Here is a 25,207-nt window from a genome sequence, read left to right as displayed (position 1 = left end):
AGAAAACTGGAGAAAAAGCTTTATGATAACACTTTAAAATTTGATATTCCAGAGTTATAATTTCAATGTTGTTGTTGTTAAGTACCGTGGCGTCGATTCCGATTCATAGTGACCCTGCACAGGGCTTCCTAGGCTGTAAATCTTTACGGGAGCCAAACGCCTCACCTTTCTCCTGTAGAACCGCTGGTAGTTTCAAACTTCTGACTTTGAGGTTGGCAGCCCAACTCGTAACCACTACGCTACCAGAGGCTCCTTTAGTCCCTCATCAAATGCCTAGGTTTTCTACATATGTGGTAGAAACAAGAGAAGCTGACTCCTCCTATGAAAAATTAAGTAGGATATCACAAAATTCAGTAGTTAGAATCAGATGCTATCTGTAACATTTAGTTGCTGTGACTCTGGTGCAGTCATTTTATTTCTTTGCTATATTAAAGCTTATTATGGTATCAATACCTCACAAGCTTACTTTAAGCACTAAGTAATTCAAGACAAGTTACTCAGAAAATCATTTGGTAGCTACTGACCATGTACCAAATTCACCCACAATTTAATTTTATCTAGACACTAAGGTCCATCTGGAAGCAAGGTGGATCTGTATGTGGACCACAAGGTTGGCAGTGCTAACTAATCGGCTGCTCCATGGGAGAAAGATGAGGCTTTCTACTACTGCAAAGATTTACAGCCTTTGAAACCATATACAGGACAGCTATGAGTCAGAAACCTACAATATGGTCTATTTTTGCTTGATCCCATCCTCCAACCCCCCCATATGTCTCTAACAAGTATTGCATGCACATCTATGTGCCTTGTATCTGGGAAAAACAGCTGTAAACACTTGCCCTCAATAGACCTAACTTTTTAGTGGTAATACCTAAAATGAATCCTAACATAAAAAAATTCCTTTATTCTATTAAAAAAATGTATCTAAACAATGTTTCATAAAATGTAAGCCATTTCTCAAATGCAAGGTAGCCCGTTTCCAACTCTCCTAATTTTATCTCCCTTAAAACCCAGTACTATTCTTTTATATTTCCATGAAATTCATATATGGCTTTATTCTATTACCACTAATGATGATTACCTGTCCTACTTAGTATTATAATTTGCAAAACCAAGAAACTATACAAGATAATTACTAATTCTTTAATAGACTTAAATACAAATCTTGTACTTGTTTTAATGACTAACTTTTCAGTGGGCCTCTAGGACTCTTACTTTTATACACTGGATTGAAAAAAAATGTTTCTTAAAATGAAAAAAGAAAAACAAAAAACCTGCAATGCTCTATTATGCACAGATATTCAAACATGCACCTTGATTAGACTGACCTCTTCTGGTTATAAGGAACTTTGGGTAGCACAGTTCTTACTAGTCGGACTGCTAACCTCAAGGCCAACAATTTGAAACTACCACCCATTCCACAGAAGAAAGAAAAGGCTTTCTGCTCCCATAAAGATTTATAGCCTCGGAAACCCTACGCACAGTCATTAGGAGTCAGAACTGAATCGACAGCATACCACCACCACCACCACCTTCTGGTTAGGAACTGCTGCCATTAAGAGTTGCTGATTTAATTTTTCCATTAAAAAAAATAGAGCAGCAGCAATAGCTGGCATGTGTAATACTTTACAGAGTTCAAAATATTTGTATCTTACAGTAACCTGTTGAGACACAAAACACACTACAGACAGTACATTACCATAAACACAGACTTTATCAGAGAATAATAACGACAAGGCAAAAATACTCAATCTCTTTCTTGCTTTACTAAACATAGTTTATTGCCTATAGCAACTAAAATTTTAATATCAATTTTAAAACACAGTAATAACAAAAAACCCTAAAGCTAAAATAATCTTACCACTGTTTTGAGAATCAGCAGCTCTCTGATTACTTTCACCTCCACCCATACTTTCTTCTGTTTCTGTACCAGGATCAGTCCCATCACCACCCTTAAAAAAAAAAAAAAAAAGTGACACCTTAGTACAACAGTATATTTAAAAACCAGACCAAGTAGACCACAGCAAAAAGGAAATAAAAACAACAGAAGGCACAAAAAGTGTGGCTGGTCTGAGAATATATAGGTCTTTCTAAATGAATGCAGTTAATATCTTCCAAGCAAGTTCCTAGATAAAAAGAAAGGTCAAAGTTCTAGCTACAGATACCTCAGCATCATCAGCTTCATATCCATCATTGCCATCTGCACTACCAGTTCCTTCATTACTGTCTTCACCCTCGTCTCCCATTCCTGCGTCATCCTCCTCATCATCATCTTCTTCCTCATCTTCCTCATAATCCTAGTAAACAAAAATTCCCAAGTACAAGTCAAGATCTAGGATAAAACACACATGCTATATGCATCTTGATATCATGCTTTCAAATTTAAGTGACTCAACATTGATGAAGAAACAGGAGTTATCCTGAGAGTGAAACTGGGATTAGTTCTGTGGTACCAAATACCAAAACTGTGAAGCATACTGAGAATTAGTACATAAGGATCAATTCTGAATTCTAACTGTTCACATGAGTGCTTTCAAAGATTAAAGCTCCTAAATATATTCAAAGCATCAAGTGGCTTACCGTAATGAAATTTTGCTTTATTAAGAAAAGATCTAAACTGAAAAGCCAATACAGAATATTAAAATATAAACTTTCACTTAAAATACATTGCAGTGGACATGACAGCTATATTAAATGAACTATGGGGCTCTAAGAGAATAACTATCACTTTCTGTTTACTCTTTTTATTTCCAAATGCCACAGTTTATAATGAAAACCATACAGTCATTTATTAATAAGATCTAAGATTAAGTTTAATGGAAAACAAATCCTAAAGAGGTTGTTGTTAAATGCCTTCGAGTCAGTTCCGACTCATATCAACTCTATATAGGGTTTCCAAGGTTTTAAATCCAAGTGAACAGAAAAACTCACCTTTTTCCAGTAAAGTGGCTTTAACATTCAAAAAAAGAACTGCGGTTTTCTATTGCTTGCTCTACGTTCAATTTTATAAAAGGTTAATTTCAGAACCAATAAGGATAAAAGAAAAGCAAAACAATCTATTAAACTGACTGCTGTTGTTGTTAAGTGCCATTAACTCACAGCAACCCTGCACAGGGTTTCCAAGGACTGGCTATTGAGCTTTGAACTGCTGACCTTGCAATTCAAACCAATCTTGCTATACTATTTTGCAACACTACACCAGGACCTCAGAATTAACTGGTTCATGCTTTAGTAGTGTCAATGATTTGAGCATTTTCATCAAATAGTTTTAAAACATTAGATTTCAAATCAAATTCACCTCATGTTCTCCATCATTTTCATCATCATCCTCTTCTTCATCATCACTATCAATAACAATGACATCATCTCCTTTGCCTTGACCATCCTGGGATGAAGTTGTTTGCTGATCTGACTGAAGGGGTCCAAGATCTATTTGAAGAGACTGAGAGGTTTCTTCACTGTCTTCCATAGGAGTATAATCTCCCTGGGTAACTCCCTTAAAAAAACAAAATAAAAACAAAGTAAAGATGAAAGAATACACTATTATTGTTAAGTCTAGTTGGTTGCCACTCATATTAACCCTGTATAGGATTTCTGAGGAGTGGCTGGTGGGTTTGAAATGCCAATGTTGCAAATAACAAAGAATATACTAGTAGTATTCAATTTAAGAAAATATGGTTTTCAATAGCAACATCTGAAATATATACTCGGGAAAATAAACCTTTGGGATTTTATAGTGTGTTCCCCATAGAACTCATCAAAAATTAGATAAATCTCTTTGGGTAACACTCCAATGAAAAACAGATGAGGGAGAAAAATATTTAGGTACACACACATGCACTCAAGCATATATACACAGATAAATATGTACATTAAAAAATACTGTGATATAGTAGCTTGTTGTTGTTAAGTGCCGTCGAGTCGGTTCCGACCCATAGCTACCCTGTATAGGGTTTCCAAGGAGTGACTAGTGAGCTTAAACCGCTGACCTTGTAGTTCAAAAGGCTTTACAGTTTGGCGCAATAACCACAGGCGCCACATCAGGACTCCACTGTGATATTGTAGCTTAGGGCTGTATAAGATAATACAAAAGTCACAGCGTGACTCCATAATATTTTCACAACAGCACTTAACAACAACATTTTACATTTAGAGAATACCTTGATATGCACTAGCTTGATTTCAAGTGTATAATATATATATGTGCAGAATATTCATGGGTCTCCAACGTTAAAAATAAAAAAAATAATTTTCCTCAAACCAGAAATAATTTACATACACACTAATAAGCATTATTTTTAAAAAGAAATCTACCCCAGCCCCAGCAGCTTAAGCTCTCAGTTGACTTTTTTTTTTTTAACAAAGCAACAATGCCTTGTAAATGAAGTTATTTAGAAAAGATCATGTCACTGCAATAGAAAAAATGAGTTAAGTCACAGCATAATGAAAAATGCCTCAAATTGACAATGCTTAAATCAGAAAAAGCTTTTAAAGAGCATCTGCTTCATCATCAGAAAAATAATTACTGCACATTCATTAATAACTGGAAGGGCGGAAAAGACAGCCAAATGGCATTTTCTGAGTCACAAAAATGCTTTCCAACTTCAATAACGAGTTTTCTGTAGAAAATTTCAGAATAAGTATTATGGTTGATATAAATTTCTGGGTAATGCAAAAGGTTAAGGCTGTTAACATAAAGGTTGGAGGTATGAGTCTACTCAAGAGGCCCCTTGAAGAAAAGTCTAGAGATGTACTTCTTAAATACGAGCCATTGAAAACTCTATAGGACAAGTTCTGCTAACACAAATAGGGTGTCATGAGTCTGAATTGACTTGATGGCAAATGGCGGTGCTAACATTTGACAGTTACTAGAAGGTAAAAAAGAGCCCTGGTTGCATTATGGGTTATATAGTTTTAAACCTCAAGGTCAGCAGTTTAAATCCACCAGCTGCTCCTTGGGAGAAAAGTAATGTTTTCTAAACCTATTAACATTTTACAACCTTGGAAACCCTACAAAGAGTAGTTATGAGTCAGAACCAACACAAAAGCATACGACAGCAAAGGGAAAGTCAAAAATAGCGCTACTATAGTTTTAGTTCAGTTCAATGCATGAGTTTATTCCAAATCAAACATGCTTAAACTTATTTCTGCAATCAGTGGATGGGTGCAAACAAGTTCTCTCAGTGATACACATATCTCAGTCTCATTAGGGTGCCTTCAAAACAAAAGTCCAATCATATCTGTGACTTCTGAGGAAACCTACCAAGCCAGTTAAACCCAAGGCAGAGAAGTCAGCTCAGAAGACTGTGGCAACTATTCTTTGGAATTCCAAAGGAGCAATAGGGGTATTCTTAATAGATTTTCTCGAAGGACACTGGATGATCATAGGGGCTTATTATAAAGAAGTTTTAAGGAAACTACTGCTAAGAACAAGGTCAGGAAAGTTGTGCTGAGGAATTTTATTTTTATTTTTTCCATTATGACAATACACCTGCTCATTCTTTGAAGGTAGCCAGGGCTGCCCTATGAGAATTTCATTAGGAAACCTTAACCCATTCACCTAATAGGCTTGAACTTGCCCCTTCAGACTTTTGTTCCCAAAATTCAGGGGAATATGATTTGACTCCCTCATTGATACTTAAACTGTCATTTTGACAAGGTGTAAATTGAAGAGCACAAAATTCTTCTGGGAAGGGTTAAGAGAGATGGAAATACTCCGTTCGGAAACATACAGACACAGATGTAGGATATACTGAGAAACAACAGCTTTACATTTTGATACTCTGTTTAATGATAGTTTCTATGATTTTGTAGCAATATTATTTTGAGTTGTTATATTTTAGGGTACTTTACAAGACTAGAAACTGTTTTATTATTGCTGCAGGTGAAAAACTGAGGAGTAGAGATTTAGAGTTGCATATATTCAAACAATTCATGTTAATACACAGTACTAAACCATCACTGTCATTCCTTCTAAATAATTAAAACAATGGATAATCTTTGTTCATGACAATTCTTAGCTTGAAAAACCTGTGCTACCAATGAACAATATCAGTTCAGAAGGTAGTCAACTAATAGGTAATTATACAAAACAGAAAGTGTACTGGTTAATGCTAATAATATTTCATTAGATATGAAAGAAATAAATATTAAAATTCCAAATTATGCTTAAATTTACCAAGATAATTTCATTCACTGAATGATTTCTGTTCATTATAAAGCAAGTTTTACTTACTTCTCCAATGGAATCTTGTGAATCTTGATTGTATACCTGAGTCTCTACCTCTCCATCAGTACTTTCTTCTGCCATAACTTCTTCCTGAATAGTTAAGGAATTTAGTTTTAAGCACACCAATTCTCTATGAGGGCTCATCCATTCAACTCAATCTACAACTTTATGATGCCAATATCAGAAATACTAACTTCATTTGTAAAATCATCTTCTTCCTCAGTATAAAATGTATCTTATGAGCACTAATAAATACATGCTAATAAATATACCACTGTAGGATAAACACCGGACTGCTAACTGCAAAGTCAAGCAATTCAAACCTACCAGATACTCCTTGGAAACCCTATACAAGGTGGCTATGAGTTGGAACCAACTAGACGGCACTTAGCAACAACAACAAAAAATTTAGTAGTCTTCCGGAGTCCTAGTGTGGCGCTGTTAGTTAATGCGCTGGACTGCAAGGTCATTTGAACTACGAGGTTGGTCGTAGTTCAAGCCTACCAGCTTCTCCTCAGAAACCCTATGCACAATTGCTGAGTTGGAACCAACTGGACGGCACTTAGCAACAACAACAAATAATTTAGTAGTTTTCTGGCATCCTGGTGTGGCATTGTGGTTTAATGCGCTGCATTGCAAGGTTCTTTGAACTGTAAAGTTGGTTATATAAGCTCACCAGCCTCTCCTGAGAAACTCTATACGGGGCTGCTGTAAGTCGGAACCTATTTGACAGCACTTAACAACAATGCTTGATAGGAATATTGGTGTGGTGCTGTAGGAAAAGCACTGGACTGCTAACTGTAAGATTAGCAGCAGTTCAAACCCTATACAGAGTTGTCATCAGTTGGATCTGACATCACTTAACAACAATATTTGATAGTAAAGCTTAGTTTGTTACAATTTACACTCAGAATAAAGAGAGATAATCTCAATCTCAAAAAAATATAGCTGACAAGAGTTTAAAATGTCAACAAGACTATCTACACACTTATTCTTCAATATTACAAATAAACTAAAAATTTAAATATGTGCAACTTATTATTGAAATGAAAATATACTTAATTAAAGGTATGCAAAGAATATAAACATTGCAAATAAAAACAATAACTAGGGTATCAGTAGAAACTTTATAGTAAGGTCAACAAGAGAGTTTTCCCAATAATATATTTTTTCCCTATGAGGTCAACTCACTGGTAATAATGCTGTTATTCAAAGAGTATCCCAGCCCTACTAGTAAAAGTAAAGGAGTCCTGGTAGGGTAGTGGATTACAAACTGAGCTGCTAACTGCAAGGTCAGCAGTTTGAATCCACCAGCTGCTCCCATAAAGATTTATAGCCCCAGAAACCCTATACACATCTGAACCGACTCCAAGACACATGAGCAACCACCATTAGTAAAACTAAGTCCCGGTGTGGCACTACAGCTAAGTGCTGCCCTAGTAGTGTAGTGGATTACAAGTTGAGCTGCTAACTGTAAAGTTTGAATCTGCGAGTAGCACTGTGGAAGAAAGATGAGGGTTACATAGTAAAGATGTATAGCCTCGGAAACCCTATCCAGGGTCTCTACGAGTCAAAACTGACTCAGTGGCACATAATGAAGACTTAAGGTCAGCAGTTCAAAGCCACCAAATATTCTTGGAAATCCTTTACAGAGTTGTTATGAGTAAGAACCAACTCAATGGCACACAACAACTAGTAAAAGTAGAAAAAAAGCAGTGCACACCTCAGGTCCTACGGGTGTAACAGTTTTCAATTTCTTAGGAACAGGCATTTCTACTGTATCGTCAGATACTTGGTCTGATGCTTCTATGGTGCTATCTTCTTCCTCTTCACGTGTACGCTTTGGCAAAGAAGAACTTGGGGTAGCTGAAACTTTGAAATTAGACCATTTAAATATTGAAATAGAGCATGAGAGCTGAACTTAGAATTCAGACAAAATTAAAAAAATTTTTTTTTTCTATTAGTCAAATTGGTCATTTAACTAAACAAGGAAACAGTAAATAATTAATTGTACAAATTATTAAAATGCAATCAAGTCTAGATAAAATCTCCAACATAACATATTCTTGCTAATCCATGTATAAAAAATAGCAAATTATGCTCTAAACCAATAGTCCAATCCTATCAAACTATCTTCTTCATAAAACCAGGCACCTTTTACAGTGATTTGATTCACTAAATTATCTGAGGGGGCTTCAAAGAGTTTGTGGAAAAATTCCATTATCTTTTAACTCCAGTTCTCTACCAACTTCTTGAAGCCCCTTTGCATAATTATTGTTCACCAAGTTTACACAGGGCATTCTAAAGTTTATAAAACCCAGGATCCCTTAGATAAAATAATTTACATTGTATACTTATATTGGAAAACGGTTAAGTGATTTTGTGTTAGTACTTACGACCTGCATTAAGTCATATATGTCCTGGATAATTTACTACCTTTACAACCTGTCCAAAATTAACTGGCGAGAAGGTAAAATCTTATTTAATGACAAACATAAAATTTAATAGTAACATGAAATAAAATGCTAGTGATGCATCCACTAATGCATTCTATTATCTGGTAAGAAATAAGTACATACAACGAATACTCAAGGTATGTTTTATATTCAAGAAACTACAACACACAAGTCTATTCAAACTTCATTTAAAATTTTATCTTACCAGTGCCAAAAACTGCTGTGGAAGTAGACGGTCGCTCAATCGGTGAACTCTGAACAACCTCTACTATGTTTGTAGATAGTTCTTGACTTGTAGGCTCAATCTGAGGATGACTCTGTTGAGTGGGTTGTACAAAAGCTGTAGCCTGTGTCTGCTGCTGAACAGTTAAAATGGATTGAGAAATAGAAGGCTGGACATTAGGACTAGTAGAACGAACAGATCCACTTGTGCTTCCAAAAACTGGAACATGCTCCACAGACCCTTCTGACTGCAAAGCTGAAAAAGAATTATAATGTTTAATAAAACATGAAAAAGCCTTCTATTTCAATAGCAAAAGAATCAAAATTACTTCTTTTAAATGAAATACAAATGATGATAACAGATCTATTCTCACCAAGGCTAGCATTACCTTCCCTATAATGTGGTACATGTCACATCTTGCATAATTATTCGTACACTTATCTCTTACCACTCATTAAACAAAATACTGTGGGTAATATTTTAGGCATTTCTATATTGTCTACGTGATTGATATGGTAGTCTGTAATAATTATTTAATCAAGTTGAAATAAAATATTCTGTATTTTCACTGAGTAGACACACATCATATACTTTTAAATTCTTGAAAATTTTAGTGAATTCAAGTATTTGTTAAAAATCTAAGAAAATATGGTCAATCATTTAGTAAAACTTAACACTTATTTTGAATTTGAGAAAAGGAATTAAGCAATAAAAAGCATTATCCTTGCCCTTGAGCTCAATCTGGAACAAAGGCTTGTGAGCAACTGAACAAAAAATACAAAGCAGTAATTGCTGTAATGAATAAGCAAGTAGAGAAAACAAATTATCAGTGAGAAAGTGATACTGGGTTGAACCAGTAATTTAACATGATTTTTCAATTTCACAACCGTTTTCTGTCTTTATTATAAGCCAATAGATAGAAAAATTCAGTTTTAAAACAGCATACCATATACCAAGAGGGTTGTGTGTCCCCTCTTCTTTTGCTGAATAAAACAAAATAGGAAAAAGGGTATAAGGGGAGGAAGGAAAGGAAAAAAGGAGGGAAGTATGAAATGAAAGGAGGAAGAAAATTAATTTGTTGCAGTAATATAAATCCTAGGAGGCATTCACTTTAAAATATTATGACATGAGTAACTTTAATGGCAGATCCATTTGTCCTTGAAGTCGCTGTCATCTTACAAAAATTGTTAACAGTCAGTCCAATGAGATCTGTGTTATTTGACTTACCTTCTTGGGATTCCACTTGTGTAGTAGGCATAACTGTAGCTGTTGGGGTAGTAGTAGGATTCGTAACGGTTGCAGGTGTAACCATTGGGCGTATACTAGCCCTGGGTGTTGATTTATTTCCAGCCATAGCGGCAGCTGTCACTTTACTTGGAGTAGATACAACAGGAGTCGGCTTGATATTGGCTGTTGGTGGTTCTGACGTGCTGGCACTTGCGGAGGGGAAAACACAAAAACAAAAATTCGTAAAATAATTACTACAAATATTGCTTACAAAGGTTATCACATAAACTCTAATAAAAGCAAAGCACACACGTTTTCTGAAGTAGATGCTCAACTCAATATGGGTTCAGACTTTATTAACTCTAGGTTAGGTTTTACTAACAATGCTGCAGATTAGAGTTTGGGCAGATTACATATGAATATACTTTAAAGAGACCATATAGTTTTTCATTTTTCAGTTTACTAAGTACTTCAGTAAACTGATTTTGACAAAATCAAAAAACAAAAAGTGATTTTGATTTCAAGCATTTAAAAACTATGTCAAAAGCATTTCAAAGTGGTGCATTTAAGATTTTTAACTGCAAAGCACCCTGACCATGCAGAATTTACTTACCTACTCAATCACTGAGCCTAAGGCTCTGCTCAGCCTCTTATATTTGCTATCTTAGATCACAGCAAATTAATACCTTATCTTACATGTAAGCCAATCAAAAACTAAAAGATGAACAATTTTTTTCTGTCATAACTCTACCCAATGACATGGACTGAAAAGTATGCTGAAAATTAGAGTTCTGAGGGGAAAAATGGTTGGCAACTACAGGATACAGTTTAGCAGAGACAAACAGCTCTTTGAATATATGAACATATATATCTCTTAATGGTATACATTTGTTTACGATTACGAACTTTAAAAGAAAACTAATTATCAGACTGGAAAAGAACTAAAACTCACATTCCTCTTTCACCAGAAGCTGGAGTTGTTTTCAATGTGATCTGTCTCTGTTGTTCTGGGACCTATAAAAATAAAATTATTTTATTTATGTGCCAACCTCACAAGATCCCACTAAACAATGCCACATAAATATTCACTATTACTAATTTCTTCTGTAAACTTTGAATTTTATTCAACTCTGACAAAAACTGCTAAAAACACCTGCCACTTTTAAGATGTACAAACAAAACAAAGTAAAATCGAATTTAAACAGAATTAGCTAATCACCTTGTTAGTAGGCTCCTGAGGCTCATCTCTTTGCTCAAGGTGTCTCTCTTGATGCTCCCGGAGTTCTCTTTCCAAGCGACTAATCCGACCTTCATACTGGGATTTAAGCGCAGTCATACGGACATCCAGTTCATCTTTCTGTTGATCTAAGGCACCATTTCTTTGTTTAAGCTCCTCATTTTCTTTAGTTAGCTGATCTTTTACACCTAAAGAGGTAACCATGTGATTCTATTATCATAATCAAACATTGTAAGTATAGAACATTCATCTACTTAAAGGATACAAAGTCATTTCAGATTCTACTATTGTACCTTAAAATCTACAATAATTCTGACACTGTACCTCTCAATGAGCAAAAAGGCTACACATAGTTTAATTTCTTCCTCCAATACATAAAACTGTACCTTCTAAGATCTAAAAAAGGGGAAAGAATCCATCATATAGTAAATAGAACCATTTTAAATGATCTTAAATGTTTCAATGTATATCAAAAGTAAACACATTCTCATTTCATATTATTTATAGTAATACTCCAAAATAATAAAATAGATTGTTCCAAAAATACATATACATTTTAAAATTGCTGCGACATTTTCTTAGAGGTCATTAGCACCCAACTGTTTTGAACCTTTAGTTACGAAACAGACAACAGGGTTAGGAAACCTGAACCTTGCAGCACTGGGCTCCTCATAAATCTGACATAATACAGAAAGGCCCTCAGTCAACTGAGGCAAAGAGAAATACTGCACTAGCAACATTCACTGCTGTCTAGGGATTTACAAGGGACCTCTGGCTGTTATAACCTGGGCTGAAAGCACCCGTCACAAGTCTTTATACACTCAAGAAAGACTGTTGTTGTTAAGTGCCTTCCAGTCAGTTCCAACCCATAGCGAACCTGTAAAGGGTTTATGAGGAGCAGCTGGTGAGCCCGAACCGCCAACTTTGCAGTTCAAACAGCTTTTCAGTCTGGTGCATTAAGCCACAGTGCCACACCAGAACTATGGTGGTGATGGTTACGTGCCGTGGAGTTGGAACCGACTCTTATCTACCCTGAACAGGGTTTCCGAGGCTGTAAATCTATACGGGAGCAGAAAGCCTCATCTTTTTCCTGCGGAACAGCTAGTGGTTTCGAACTGCTGAACCTGAGGTTCACAGCCCGGTTCGTAACCACTATGCTACCAGGGCTCTAGGACTATCATATTACCAGCCAATAAGACCTCATAAAGAAACATCCTGAAGGGAATTAATAAGAAAGTTGAAACATTGTGAAAAATGTAATCTGTGTTGTTGTTAAGTGTTATTAGTCAGTTTCAATTCATAGTCACCCTGTATAGTTTACAAGGAGAAGTTTGTGAGACCACTAATCTTGTAGTTCAAACCAACCTTGCAGTCCAGTGCTTATCCTACAATGCCACACCTAGACTCCGTAAATAATACATGTGGTAATTATTAAATGGGAACCTAACTTGTGTAAACTTTCACCAAAATCACAATAAAGAATTGTAAAAGAGAGGAAAAAAAAAAAGACTTCATTAATACATAATGTTCTAAGTTTGTAACTAAAAAATTCTCATTTAAAAATACCAAACAATGACTTCATAGTACCTTTTTCTTTCTTGTTAATCTACAAAGATAACCACCAACTTTAACTATCAAGTTCAAATCTTAAAGAATACAAAAACATACCAGCTAAGTGTGCAATTTTTGATTTTGCTGCTACAATAGCCTTTCTTGTCTTTTCTTCTTTTTCAGTTATCTGCTGTCTAAGCTGCTCCTCCTGTGTGGTTCTATCTTGAAGATCCTGACGAAGTCGTGAGAGTTCAGACTGTAGCTGCACAGTTTGTTCTTGGAGATTTTTGGCCTCCGTCTCTTTTTCAGATAATGTCTTTTAAAGAAAAACAAAGCATTTACCATAAAATTCACTCAAATTATTCTAAATTGCATTTCCTATAGAATTAAAATGTAATACTAATTTGCTTTTTTAGGTAAAATGAAGTATAATCATAAAAATGGTGGTCAAACCAAGCTAGCGGATATCTGAGGATGACTGGTGGCATTTCCAACACAAAATAACCATTTATAACAGGGTAGAACGGCTCCCAGTGTTTCCCAGAATTTAAATGTTTAAGGTAAGAAATCACCAGGTCTTTTCTCCAGTAGAGCTACTGGTGGGGTTCAAACCCATTGACCTTTTTTCAGTTACCAGCTGAATGCTTAACCACTGCACCACCAAGACTCCTTTGAATGAATACTATTTACATTCATGAGACACTCACAGGGAAGAATCCTTTCCACATAAAAGATAAAAGTGTTAATGTTTAACACTTACATTCTCTAGGTATATACCACAGAAAGATTTAGGGATCCAACTCCTTTCACTGTTCTCGCAATCATACCTTCTGCAGATTCTCTACTTGATTCTCGAGTGTTTTTGTCTTCATTTCAGCTTGGTTGAGGGTATCTTTGAGTTCCTGCATTTCCTGGACTGAGACATGCTGTTCCTGATGGTCTCCAGAAGACTGAGCAGAGGTTTCCATGACCTAAGAAAGCAAAGAGTAATGACATATTCATTAATTCCACCTCTGAATGTTCATCCAAGAAAATAACGTTATCTCTAAGTATATTCATAAAAAAAATTTAGAGCAATTCTAATGGCGGTGGTGGTGGTTATGTGCCGTGGAGTCAATTTTGACTCATAGTGACCCTGGTACAGGGTTTCCGAAGCTATTAATCTTTACAGGAGCAGGAAGCTTCATCTTTCTCCTGTGAAACAGCTAGATGTTTCGAACTGCTGACCTTGAGTTAGCAGTCCAAATTAGGTAAGTAAGCTTAAATCTTTTCCACATACAAATGGATATTAACCAGCTAATTACAATGATGATACACTATGAATGAATTGCTCGATGTAGAAATATGTTTTCACAATAATAAATCAAGTTACAAAGTAGCCTACAAAAGAGCATAAGAGCATATACAAATGATCTCATTTTTATGGGAAAAATGTACTCTTAAAGAAAAATACATTAAAGTGCTATACCAGTGGTTAACACTGAAGGATAACACTTGGGTATTTCTTCTTTATGTACTTTTTAATTCCATATGTGATTAACATGTAAATAAATCATTATCATTAGAAATTAAAACAAAATTTAGATTCAAAACATAATTTTGCTATTCTTTTTGATTGGGGGCTTATGTAAACAATTTGTTTAAAGTTAAAACTAATTGAAAACAATTATTATTTTTGGAGTCCTGGTGTGGGTGCTGTAGGATAAGCACTGAATTGCTAATCACCAGGTCCATGATTCAAACCAACCCATCACTCCCCAAAAATCCTATGTAAGGTTGCTATGAGTCAGATCCAACATGATGGCACTTAAAGGGCTAATCATAAACCAAAAGAAGATACTAGTAAGCTTATACTCCAGCTTGAAATGATTCAATGGCACTTACAAACAACACCACTTGAGGTTAGAATGAAAAAAACTGCAACTAAGTTAACATTGTGAAGGGTCATCCTAATAATTTTTTTTGGATATAAAAACATTTTACATGATAAAGAAATGAGATACGAATATTTGCATGTTTTTAAAAAAGAAAACTCCTAAAAATACCTTATCCTGTTGTGCTTTAAGTTCTTCATACTGAGTCTTGTACCGACGCCCAATTTTCTTGACTTGAGTAATAGTTTTGACTTTTTCTTGGATATCAACTATTTTGGCATCCAAGTCCTTCTGGATATTTTCCTTTTCTGTTCTTACTTTATTCAAATCTTCCCTTAGACTCTGGATTAAGTTCTGGTTGTTAGTCAGAGATGCATTTGATCTTCAAAAAGAAAAAGGAAGCAAGATTACAGTATTTTTCAAATTTACAAATATCCCAATATAAGTTTATATTGTGTTGTTTTAGTAACATTAATTCAAAGTCTTAACAGTAATTTCTCAGTTTATGAATTTGTGGTCTTTTAGAAAGACTTTATACATTGGCATATAAATCCATTTTATAGTTGTGGAAAACTCAATGACAAGTGGTCAATTTTACAACATAATCAAGTGGTAGTACACAGATTTTAAATGCAGATACGCTTCGTAGCAAAATCTACACTCTTTCTACTGTATCAGGTGTTGCCAAACATTTTTTATAAAGGGTCAGAAAATATGTTAGGCTTTATATGTCACATAGATTTTGTCACTTCTTTTTTTTTACAATGCTTAGAAATATAAAAATAATTTATTCTTTGCTTACCGGCTGTACAAAACCAAGCCATAGACCAGAATAGGATTGCAGGGTATAATCTGCCAACTCCTCTACAGTATCAAGAACTGAACTTGAAATAAATTAACCTAAATTAAGACCATGGGTTTAAAAATCTTCTTCTACAACTTTGGGTATCTAGCCTTTCTACATCTTAGTTTCCTCATCTTTAAGACTGTTGTTGTTGTTAAGTACCGTAGAGTTCGTTCTGACCCATAGTGACCCTGCACAGGGTTTCCGAGGCAGTAAATCTTTACGGGGGCTGAATGCCTCATCTTTCTCCTGTGGAACCGCTGGTAGTTTCAAACTGCTGACCTTGAGGTTGGCAGCCTGACTCGTAACCACTATGCTACCAGAGCTCCTTTATCTGTAAGAGCATTTGTAAGATTGTTGTTGTTATGTGCCGTGGAGTCGATTTCAACTCATAGCGACCCTGTACAGGGTTTCCGAGGCTGTAAATCTCTACGGGAGCAGAAAGCCTCATCTTTCTCCCGCGGAACAGCTGGTAGTTTCGAACAGCTGGCCTTGCGGTTCACAGCCCGATTCGTAACCACTACACTACCAGAGCTCCTTATTTGTAAGATAAGGGAGCAACAATTATACTGCTTATATATAAGCAATTATACTGCTTATATACTTATATATTAAATATGAACTATGTTACTATTGTTTGTTGTTGTTAAGTACCGTGGAGTCGGTTCCAACTCATAGTGACCCTGCACAGGGTTTCCGAGGCTGTAAATCTTTACGAGAGCGGAACACCTCATCTTTCTCCCACAGAGCCACTGGTAGTTTCGAACTACCGACCTTGAGGTTAGCAGTCTGATTCATAACCACTATGCTACCAAAGCTCCTTAAATATGATCTATAGATAACAAAAATTTGTAAGCTGTGAAGCAGTACTTAAACAGGAACCAGGACATGGACAAATGAGACTGAAGTTTGAAAAAGTCAAAACATAATACATTAATTGAATACTTCATTTCTTATATATAAATGGGTAACACGTACTGCAAAGTTCATTTTAAAAAATGTTTACCGCAATGTTAAGTAATTTACTAAAAATAAAACACATTTGTGAATATGCTGATAAAAAAACACCTATGTGTGAAAGTTACTTTCACTGTTCAGAAAATAAATATAGCTTTAGACTCACATAAATTAAGAAAATATTTTACAATTCAATGAAGGCATGATATTAAATAACTGCTTGCTTGACCCTATAAGGAAATAAAGGTAAAACTAAATGTAAGGGCTCCAGAATTTTTCTCTTTCTAGAATTAGGAATCACTTTTGGAGTCATATAAAGATTAGGAAAAAACTTAAGATTTCAGACATTACATATAATCTACGGCTTCTTTCCACTTACCTGGCAATTTCAGCTTTAAGTTTTCCAATTTCTTCAGTCAATTGTTGAATACGTTTGGTGTGAACTTCCTTTTCAGAAAGGAGCTTCCGATATTCCTCTGTATCTGGATCTTTCTGTTGGCTTACTAGGTGCTAGAATAGCAAAAATACACAGTATGTTTTTTTAAATTTTACAAGATATGCGAAACTGAAATGGAAGACTATCTAAGCATGTGTCTATTAGATACCCTGCAAGCACAGTGATTCAATACTAAATGAAAATGCATTAGGATCATAGCTTTAATTTTTCAGCTAAAAAATCTCGTGAAAATGGAGGTGAAAAAATTCAATGTCAACTGTTTATTATTTTGTCACAGTTCTGAATAAACATTTCAGGTTATCTATAATGGGGCCAAATAACGGATTCCAAAGAATCTAAAAGCTTTTAATATTAAGTACCTAATTTCATGAATCAAGATAGCCATCTAAAAGTAAAAAAAAAAAAGTATCTTAATACATTAAAAATTACAAATATCAAAGTAAATCTTAATATAACAGATTCCATTAACCAGGAAACAAAAGTAGTACTGTGCAACAGAAATATCTCTAGATTTGAGCAGATGATTCTTTCCTCCTCTCGATTTTTCAGATTGCCTGCATACTAAGAATAGGAATAAATGAGCCCTATAATTCTACAAGTAAGAGTCCTGGTATAGCGCTGAGGGTTAATGGGCTGGATTGCAAAGTAGGTTTGAACTGCAAGGTCGGCGGTTCAAACTCACCAACTGCTCCTCGGAGATCCTATACAGGGTCACTATAGGTGAGAACCAACTCGACAGCACACAATAACGATCCTAAGAGCATTTTCTAGGTACCAAGCTTTACATTTTCACAAGTCACACAACTAGAACTCAGCAAGAGAACTCTGTACTGTGTCTTTTTTTGTAAATCTAAAACTGCTCTAAAACGGTCTGTTAAATATATACAATGAAATTATTTGAAAGCAAAAAATTGAGTTATTTGAAAGCAAAAAATTGAGTTGTTACGTTAAACATGTCACATATATATAGATAACATTAGACTTTCACGGTGAACCAAGCAATAATTTCCACAAATTCTTCTAAGTATTTTTACCTTCCTAAATTATAGCATATTATTTAAAATCAACAGGTTTTCATGTTTTGGGATGAGTTTAATTGAATTTACCTGGTTACGTGCTTTCCAACGTTTGACATCCTCTTCTAATAACTTCTTTTCTGCCTGCAACATACCGCTTTTCTCACTCAGCTCAGCATTTGCTTCTTGCAAGGGTAAAATATCTAACTCCAGTTTCCTCACCTGAAAACAGAGGCAGTATTTTTTTTAATACTGAAATGCAAAAGCACATTTTATAATGTTAGCAAAAATGAAACATGTCTCTGCTGTTGACTAATAAGTTACAAACCTTTGCTTGCATTTGCTGTAGATCCTGTTCGAGCCTTTCCTTTTCTTCTCTTAACATCTTATTGGTCTCCATAACTACATTCATTGTTTCCGTTTTCTTCATCAATTCTTCATGCTGGGCCATTGTTTTTGCAGTTACCTAAAGATTACAAATATATACATATACCAATATTTAGTAATAGACAGTTTAAATGAAGGGTTACCTTCTTCTACAAGGAGCTCTGATAGCATAGTGGTTATGAGTCAGGCTACTAGCCTCAGCAGTTCTGTGGGAGAAAAATGAGGCTTCCTGCTCCCATAAAGATTTACAGCCTTGGAAACCCTGTACAGGGTCGCTGTGAGTCAGAACCAACTCGATGGCACATAACCCACCACGACCTGCTTCTATCAGTTACGAAGACATTTTAAATCCATCCTATCAAAATTCAAATTTTTAAAACTAAACTTTTTGAAGATTTACAAGTCTACTTTCTTGTGATGATGTTGTTGGTTGTTAAGTGCCGTTGAGTCAGTTCCGAGCCATAGTGACCCTGTATAGGGTTTAGGGTTTCCGAAGAGCAGCTGGTTAGCTTGAACTGCCGACCTTGCAGTTCAACTGGCTTTGCAGTCTGGCGCATTAGCCCACAGTGCCACACCAGGACTTTTCTGTGATGTTGTTGTTGTTGTTGTTGTTACGTGCTGTGGAGTTGGTTCCGACTCATAAAGACCCTGTAGAGGGTTTACGAGGCTGAAAATCTTTACGGGAGCAGAAAGCTTCATCTTTCTCCTGCGGAACAGCTGGTAGCTTCCAACTGCTGACCCTGAGTTTCACAGCCCGATTCGTAACCACTATGCTACGAGAACTCATGTGGATAATTACAAAGTTAGAAAAAGTGCAAGAAATTTCAAAGATGACAATCAACAGATACTATTTATTTGCTATAGATTGAATTATGTCCTGCACTCTCCCCACCAAACCCGTATTATGACTATGGTTATAATCTCACTTGGAAATGGATAGTCTTTGTTATTCTTGAATCAATCTCTTAAGATATTGCTGTTGTTGTTGTTGTTAGGTGCTGCCCAGTTGGTTCTGTCTAACAGCAACCCTGTATAGGGTTTCCGAGGAGCGGCTTGTGAATTGGAACCATCAACCTTGCAGTTCAAACTGACCTTGCAGTCCAGTGCATATAAGACAGAATACACAAGCAAGCAAGCATGCATACATGGGAGAGGATAAATGACTTGCCCATGAAGATCAGCAAGCAAAAATGAGGACATTCCCTCAGAGCCAACATAGAATAAGCCTCCCAATGACTAAGCACACTGAATTCAGACTTGCAGCATCCTAAATCATGAGAAAATCAATTTGATTGAAGTCACCCATTTGAGGTTTTTGTTATTGAAGCACTAGTTAACTAAAACAATATCCTACTGATAAAGTATCACCAATATATGAAAACATTATTCCAGGCCTCTATTTAAGTCTTCTATATGTATTCTTTCCCTTGCTACACTACACTTATGAAATATTTTGAAATGCTATTTTAGTTTTTTGTTGTTCAGAAGTCTCATTTCATTACCTTAGTTTTGAAATTTTTATTAAACATTTGTTCCAAAGAAAAGAACGTTTTCTGTTCTCAATGGGTACTACTAACATTTTTGCATCTTCCTGTTTTTAGTATATTCATGATTGTTAAGCTATGTTGTTCATGTTTGAGAAGACATTTTACTATTTTTCATACAATATGGGATATACTTTGACTCTCTTCTTACTTTAAGAATATTTTTTTCTCCCTCACCTTTTAAGCTTTTGTGGGCTGGGCAGTTTCTAGTATTTGCTTTTCTATAGTATGATGATAAGCAATGGACTAGTGAATGATGCAAGAGTTGGCAGTTCAAACCCACCAAACTACTCTTGGAAACCCTCTACAGGGTCGCTATGAATCAGAACCTACCTTCTGGCACACAATAACAACACAGTCTGAAGAAATAGCAGCAGAATCTGTTTTTGGGGAAAGTATGTTTGAATTTTAATTGTTTCCAGCTAAGGATGCAATTCTGGAGCTTCCAACTTTTGTCAGAAAATACAAAGCAAATTACACATTTAACTGTTTTAGCAGTCATTCCAACTACCTTTCAGTCAAAAGAAGAGATATATCATTTAAGATGTCAATGTCCTTCCTTCCAGATGTGGGGGTATATGGACTTATAGTGTGAGTTACTGATCTGAGATTGCATTTTGACCACCCATTTCACAAAAGCATCTTAATTTTCTTTCATTTGCAGATTTTACTACATTTTGCTCTTCACAGATTTACAGCAGTTTCAATCTACCACTTTATCCCAGAATGCCTACCTTGATATATAATGACAAATATAATAAAGATAGCTACAACTTATTAAGTACTCACTAGGATTCCGAATTATTTGTTATGCACCAATTCACGTAACCCTCACTACTATTATTCTAAAGAGCCCTGTTGGTGTAATGGGTTATGTGTTAGGCTGCTGACGGCAAGGCTAGCAGTTTGAGTCTACCAGTCACTCTGCAGGAGAAAGATGAGGCTTTCTGCTCCGATAAAGAGCTTGGGTAACTTTATACAGAGTCACTGTGAGTCAGAACCAACTCGACAACTCACGACCACTACCACATTATTCTAATATTAAAGATGCGAAAACTAAATGAGAGAAGTTAATCACTTACCCAAGGACAGAAAGCTAATAGTGCAGAACTAGAATCTGAAATTATGTCGTCATAGAGACTTCACTCATGAAATTACTGTTATCAATGCTTAAATTATCTCAAATTATCAGAAACTGAAATGAAGTTTCCTGTCAATTAACTACTTTCTTGAGCTTAGTATACATACCTGAACTTTTTCCCTTTCAGCATTTAGACTATCCTGCAGTTCCTGAAGTTCTCTTTCTAGAAGTTCAACCCTTTGTCGATAGCGTAGACTCTCAACTTGAGCCACTTCAAACCTAGTTTCAGCAATTTCTTTTTCTCTTCGTATAAACCTAAAAGAATAAACATGCAAGATTTTAAGTTTTGAGATTTTACTATCAGATTCAAACTTGAAGTCATGTGTTTATATTGGCATATATGTAAATGTCAAAAGTGACCTGTAATTTGGTGGTAGTGGGTTTGTTGAGTAACAAGACACAATTTTTAATCCTTTTCATTTATAGTTTCATTGTATGGTTGTTTTAGGAAGTTTAAAGAATGAAATAGAGTTACCTGAGAATTTCTAAAATTTGTTCTTGAGACTTTCCTTCTTCACTGAGAGACATATTCAATCTACCTTGTACACCTTCTTTCACAGAGGCAACAACCTTGTCACTTAATTTTTCAATCTGATCATGAAGTAACCTGTTTTGTTTCTCTAAATCTTCACAGCGGGAAACAGACTTGGAAGCTTCGTCCTATAAGAAACAGTATACCATAATAGCAGATTTTCCAATATACATAAAATCTAAACAACCTTTTAATTCTCCAGAACATTCTACTATGATCTACTATAATACCTTTAACACTCTTTCTCTCTCCTCCCAAGATGCTTTACACTCCAACAGCTGTGATTCTGCTTTTTGGGTTGTTTCTTCCAAATGCTGACGAACTGATGCCATTTTTGAAACTTGTTCCTTGGCAGCTTGTAGAGCTTCAACATCAGCAGCATGTAGCATCAATTCTCTTTCATACTTATTCTGAGCTTCCACAGCTATTTTAGCCTGCAAAATATCACTTTCATTGTCACAAAAGATTATAAAATCTACAAAGTTAGTAAGTCCTTTTGAAAAGGACAAAACCGTTCAAAGTAAAAACGTACAGACTAGATAGCAATTGTGAATAAATTTCATGAAATACAAACCTAAATACAACCCGTGGTGGTGGTGGTTGTGTGCTGTGGAGTTGGTTCCAACTCAAAGCAACCCTGCACAGGGTTTCCGAAGCTGTATTCTTTACGGGAGCAGAAAGCTTCACCTTTCTCCCTCAGAATGGCTGGTAGTTTGAACTGCTGACCTTGAGGTTAGCAGCCTGATTTGTAATTACTACACTACCAGAAACACAGCTATGTAAAATACAAATTATTCTGTACATAGTAATGTACAGCCATCCTGTGATACCCACTAGGCACTGGTCCCAAGGCTACCTTCAGACACCAAAATCCTCAGATGCTCAAGTCACTTATATAAAATGGCTGTTAAGTGCCTTTGAGTCATTCCTGATTCACAGCAACCTTGCGTAAGCTTTCCAAGGAACAGCTGGCTGAGTTTGAACCGCCAACCTAGAGGTTCAAACCAACCTTGTAGTCGGATCCAGCGCTTATTTTACCGTTCCACACCAGACTTTGCAAACAAACTACATACATGCTTCATATACTTAAAATCACATCTGTTGGTGGTGTTAGGGACCATTGAGTCAATTCTGAAGCCCGGCCTGCACTATGACATCCTCACAACTGTTCTATTTGAGCCCATTACTGCTGTCACTGTGTGAATCCATCTCACTGAGGCTTTTTTGCTGACCTTCCAATTTACCAAGCATGACATCATTCTTTAGGGATAGGTCCCTCCTGATAACACATCTGAAGTACAAGAGATAAAGACTTGCCATCATTACTTCCAAAGAACAATCTGGCCGTACTTCTTCCAAAGCACATTTGTTTGTTCTTTTGGCAGTCCATACTACTCCCAGTATTCTTCACCAACATTGTAATTTAAATGGATTAATTACTCTTCATTCTTCCGGGTTTTGTATACATATGAGGTGAATGACTGTATGGGTAGGGTCAGGTGCACCTTTGTCCTAAAAGTGAAATCTTTATTCTTTGAACTGGACCCTAACATCAGGTAGGTGGTTCAAAGATACCTGCTTTTACAGGATTGCTATGAGTCAGAATTAACTCAATGGCACTTAACAATAATCACTTCATATATAAACAGTTAGTAGTAATGATATGGATAGTCATTAACAGAACACTCAAATAACAGAGCACCACCAATATCCACATAACTCAATTCTCATCCTACAACCTTCAGTTTCTTGAATCATTTGATCAATTCTTATTCATGAACATAGTTTCAACATACATGCATGTGTGTATATTTGTATGTGTATTTACACATTTTGTGGTGCTTTTCAAAACTTAAGAAAAAGTAATGCATAGTCTTTCTGGGACTGACCTAGTCACTCAACATAAGAATGACTAAACTACTTTCTACATCACTGTGCAGATGTACTGTTATTTCACCTTCAATAATATTCCTTTGTGAAACTATTGTATGTATATATATATATATTTAGGTGTGTGTCTAGGAAATCTTTGCAAGCTCAATAATGCATTACAACTACTTCATCGAGAACTTCTTGTTTATTTTCAGGATGATACCTCTATTTCGTCTTTGGTTTCTTTTCCCATGTGTCAAGACTGTAATGTTAATCGATGCTATTACATCATTTATTTTCAGCCTTTATCTGTAATTTTCAACTGACTCTAGTCTAAATTTCATGAAGGCATGAATAATCTTGCATTCCGTAAGGTCCATCCAGTCTCTAAAATACATTAGTATTCACCAAGACTCAAAAGCTCATTTCTCAGCAATATACTGTAAAAGCAACACTTACTTGTTCTTGACAGTCACGTCTGGCTTGCTGTTCATTACTCAAAGCAGTACTTGCCCTTTGAAGAGCTTCTTGTACTTCATTCTGAACACTAGAAAGTGTTTTCTTTAACTCAGATAACTAAATCACAATAAATAAATGAAAATCAAAGTTAATTACAAACTTACTTTAAAAAATACACAATGAAGCAATATATTTTTAAAAGCAATTAGTCCAAAGAAGTGTTGACTGTATGTAAAGCAGCTACAACTTAACCTAATATAATCAATTACATGAGTTTTGCACCTCTGTTTCCTACTAATTTGCAAAAGGCAGAGGCTTCTACAAAGCACTGGTTACCTGGTACCATAAAGTGTTCTAAAATTTCAAAAGGAAACAATTAGAAAACAGAGCAACACATAAAGCTAACATTATTATGTGTTCATACGTGTTAATTATGTTATCTATTGAGATAAACTGAAATGATAACTAATGCTATTAGAATGATTTAAATCGTTAACACAATGAAAAAAAGGATTAACATCATTGTTAGTAACCTAATTTACCTGTTGCTCCATGCTCTCTATGGCTTTTCTCTTGTCATCCTGAAGTTCCTGTTTTTCCTTCTCTACTTCCATCAACTTTTTTTCCAATTGTGTCTGAAACTCTGCTGACTCTTTTAAACGAACTTCAATATTTTTACGTACTTCTTCTGTCACCTTGACACCATGCATACAACAGGATACAAAATTTATACACGTTTTAGTCCAATGGACGAATGGAACATGTGAACATCAGTCTCTTAAGTCTGAGACCAGAAGAACTAGATGGTGTCTGGTTACCACTACTAACTGCTATGAGAGGGATTACATCAGAAGGTCCTGAAATAGAATGGGAGACAATATGGAACAAAACTCAAAACTATTAAAAACAAAACAAAAAATGGGCTTACTGGTTAGAAACAGACAGGAGGAACCTGAAATTATGGCCCTCAACCACTCTCCAGGTCTGGAATGGAACTTACCCTTATAGCCCAAATTTTCAACCAAGCAATAATGTATATCGGTCAGACAGTAACACTAGTAAAGATATGCTTATCATGGAATGCTTAACTATTCAAGATCAAAAGGATTACATTCACCACCAGGGACAAAGTTCAGAAACATTGGGAAGGATAGTGCAATGGAAATAAGAACTACAGGGAGAAAGTGGGATAATTTGTTGT

The 25,207-nt window shown here is 35.6% G+C and overlaps 1 protein-coding gene across 2 annotated transcripts in view; it reads right to left on the bottom strand.

Moving 5' to 3' along the window:
- TPR (translocated promoter region, nuclear basket protein) overlaps window positions 1-25,207 on the bottom strand; it is a 75,623-nt gene that overhangs the window by 18,533 nt on the left and 31,883 nt on the right. For both annotated transcript variants that reach the window (XM_006872700.1, XM_006872701.1), the window contains 20 exons: window positions 24,549-24,701; window positions 24,007-24,123; window positions 21,906-22,109; window positions 21,619-21,803; window positions 21,251-21,398; window positions 18,400-18,537; window positions 18,162-18,293; window positions 16,978-17,108; window positions 14,969-15,179; window positions 13,751-13,894; window positions 13,041-13,239; window positions 11,355-11,560; window positions 11,088-11,149; window positions 10,136-10,344; window positions 8,891-9,163; window positions 7,953-8,101; window positions 6,236-6,319; window positions 3,299-3,496; window positions 2,166-2,297; window positions 1,862-1,952 (listed from right to left, as the gene is read on the bottom strand). In XM_006872700.1, the coding sequence (XP_006872762.1) occupies window positions 1,862-1,952; window positions 2,166-2,297; window positions 3,299-3,496; window positions 6,236-6,319; window positions 7,953-8,101; window positions 8,891-9,163; window positions 10,136-10,344; window positions 11,088-11,149; window positions 11,355-11,560; window positions 13,041-13,239; window positions 13,751-13,894; window positions 14,969-15,179; window positions 16,978-17,108; window positions 18,162-18,293; window positions 18,400-18,537; window positions 21,251-21,398; window positions 21,619-21,803; window positions 21,906-22,109; window positions 24,007-24,123; window positions 24,549-24,701 (3,166 nt within the window). The remainder of the gene's footprint in view (window positions 1-1,861; window positions 1,953-2,165; window positions 2,298-3,298; window positions 3,497-6,235; window positions 6,320-7,952; window positions 8,102-8,890; window positions 9,164-10,135; window positions 10,345-11,087; window positions 11,150-11,354; window positions 11,561-13,040; window positions 13,240-13,750; window positions 13,895-14,968; window positions 15,180-16,977; window positions 17,109-18,161; window positions 18,294-18,399; window positions 18,538-21,250; window positions 21,399-21,618; window positions 21,804-21,905; window positions 22,110-24,006; window positions 24,124-24,548; window positions 24,702-25,207) is intronic.

Source organism: Chrysochloris asiatica, unplaced genomic scaffold (genome assembly GCF_000296735.1).
Source record: "Chrysochloris asiatica unplaced genomic scaffold, ChrAsi1.0 scaffold00210, whole genome shotgun sequence".
Taxonomy (NCBI): Eukaryota; Metazoa; Chordata; class Mammalia; order Afrosoricida; family Chrysochloridae; genus Chrysochloris; species Chrysochloris asiatica.
Note: the sequence above shows the minus strand (reverse complement) of the source record. Positions and strands in the feature narration are given on the sequence as shown.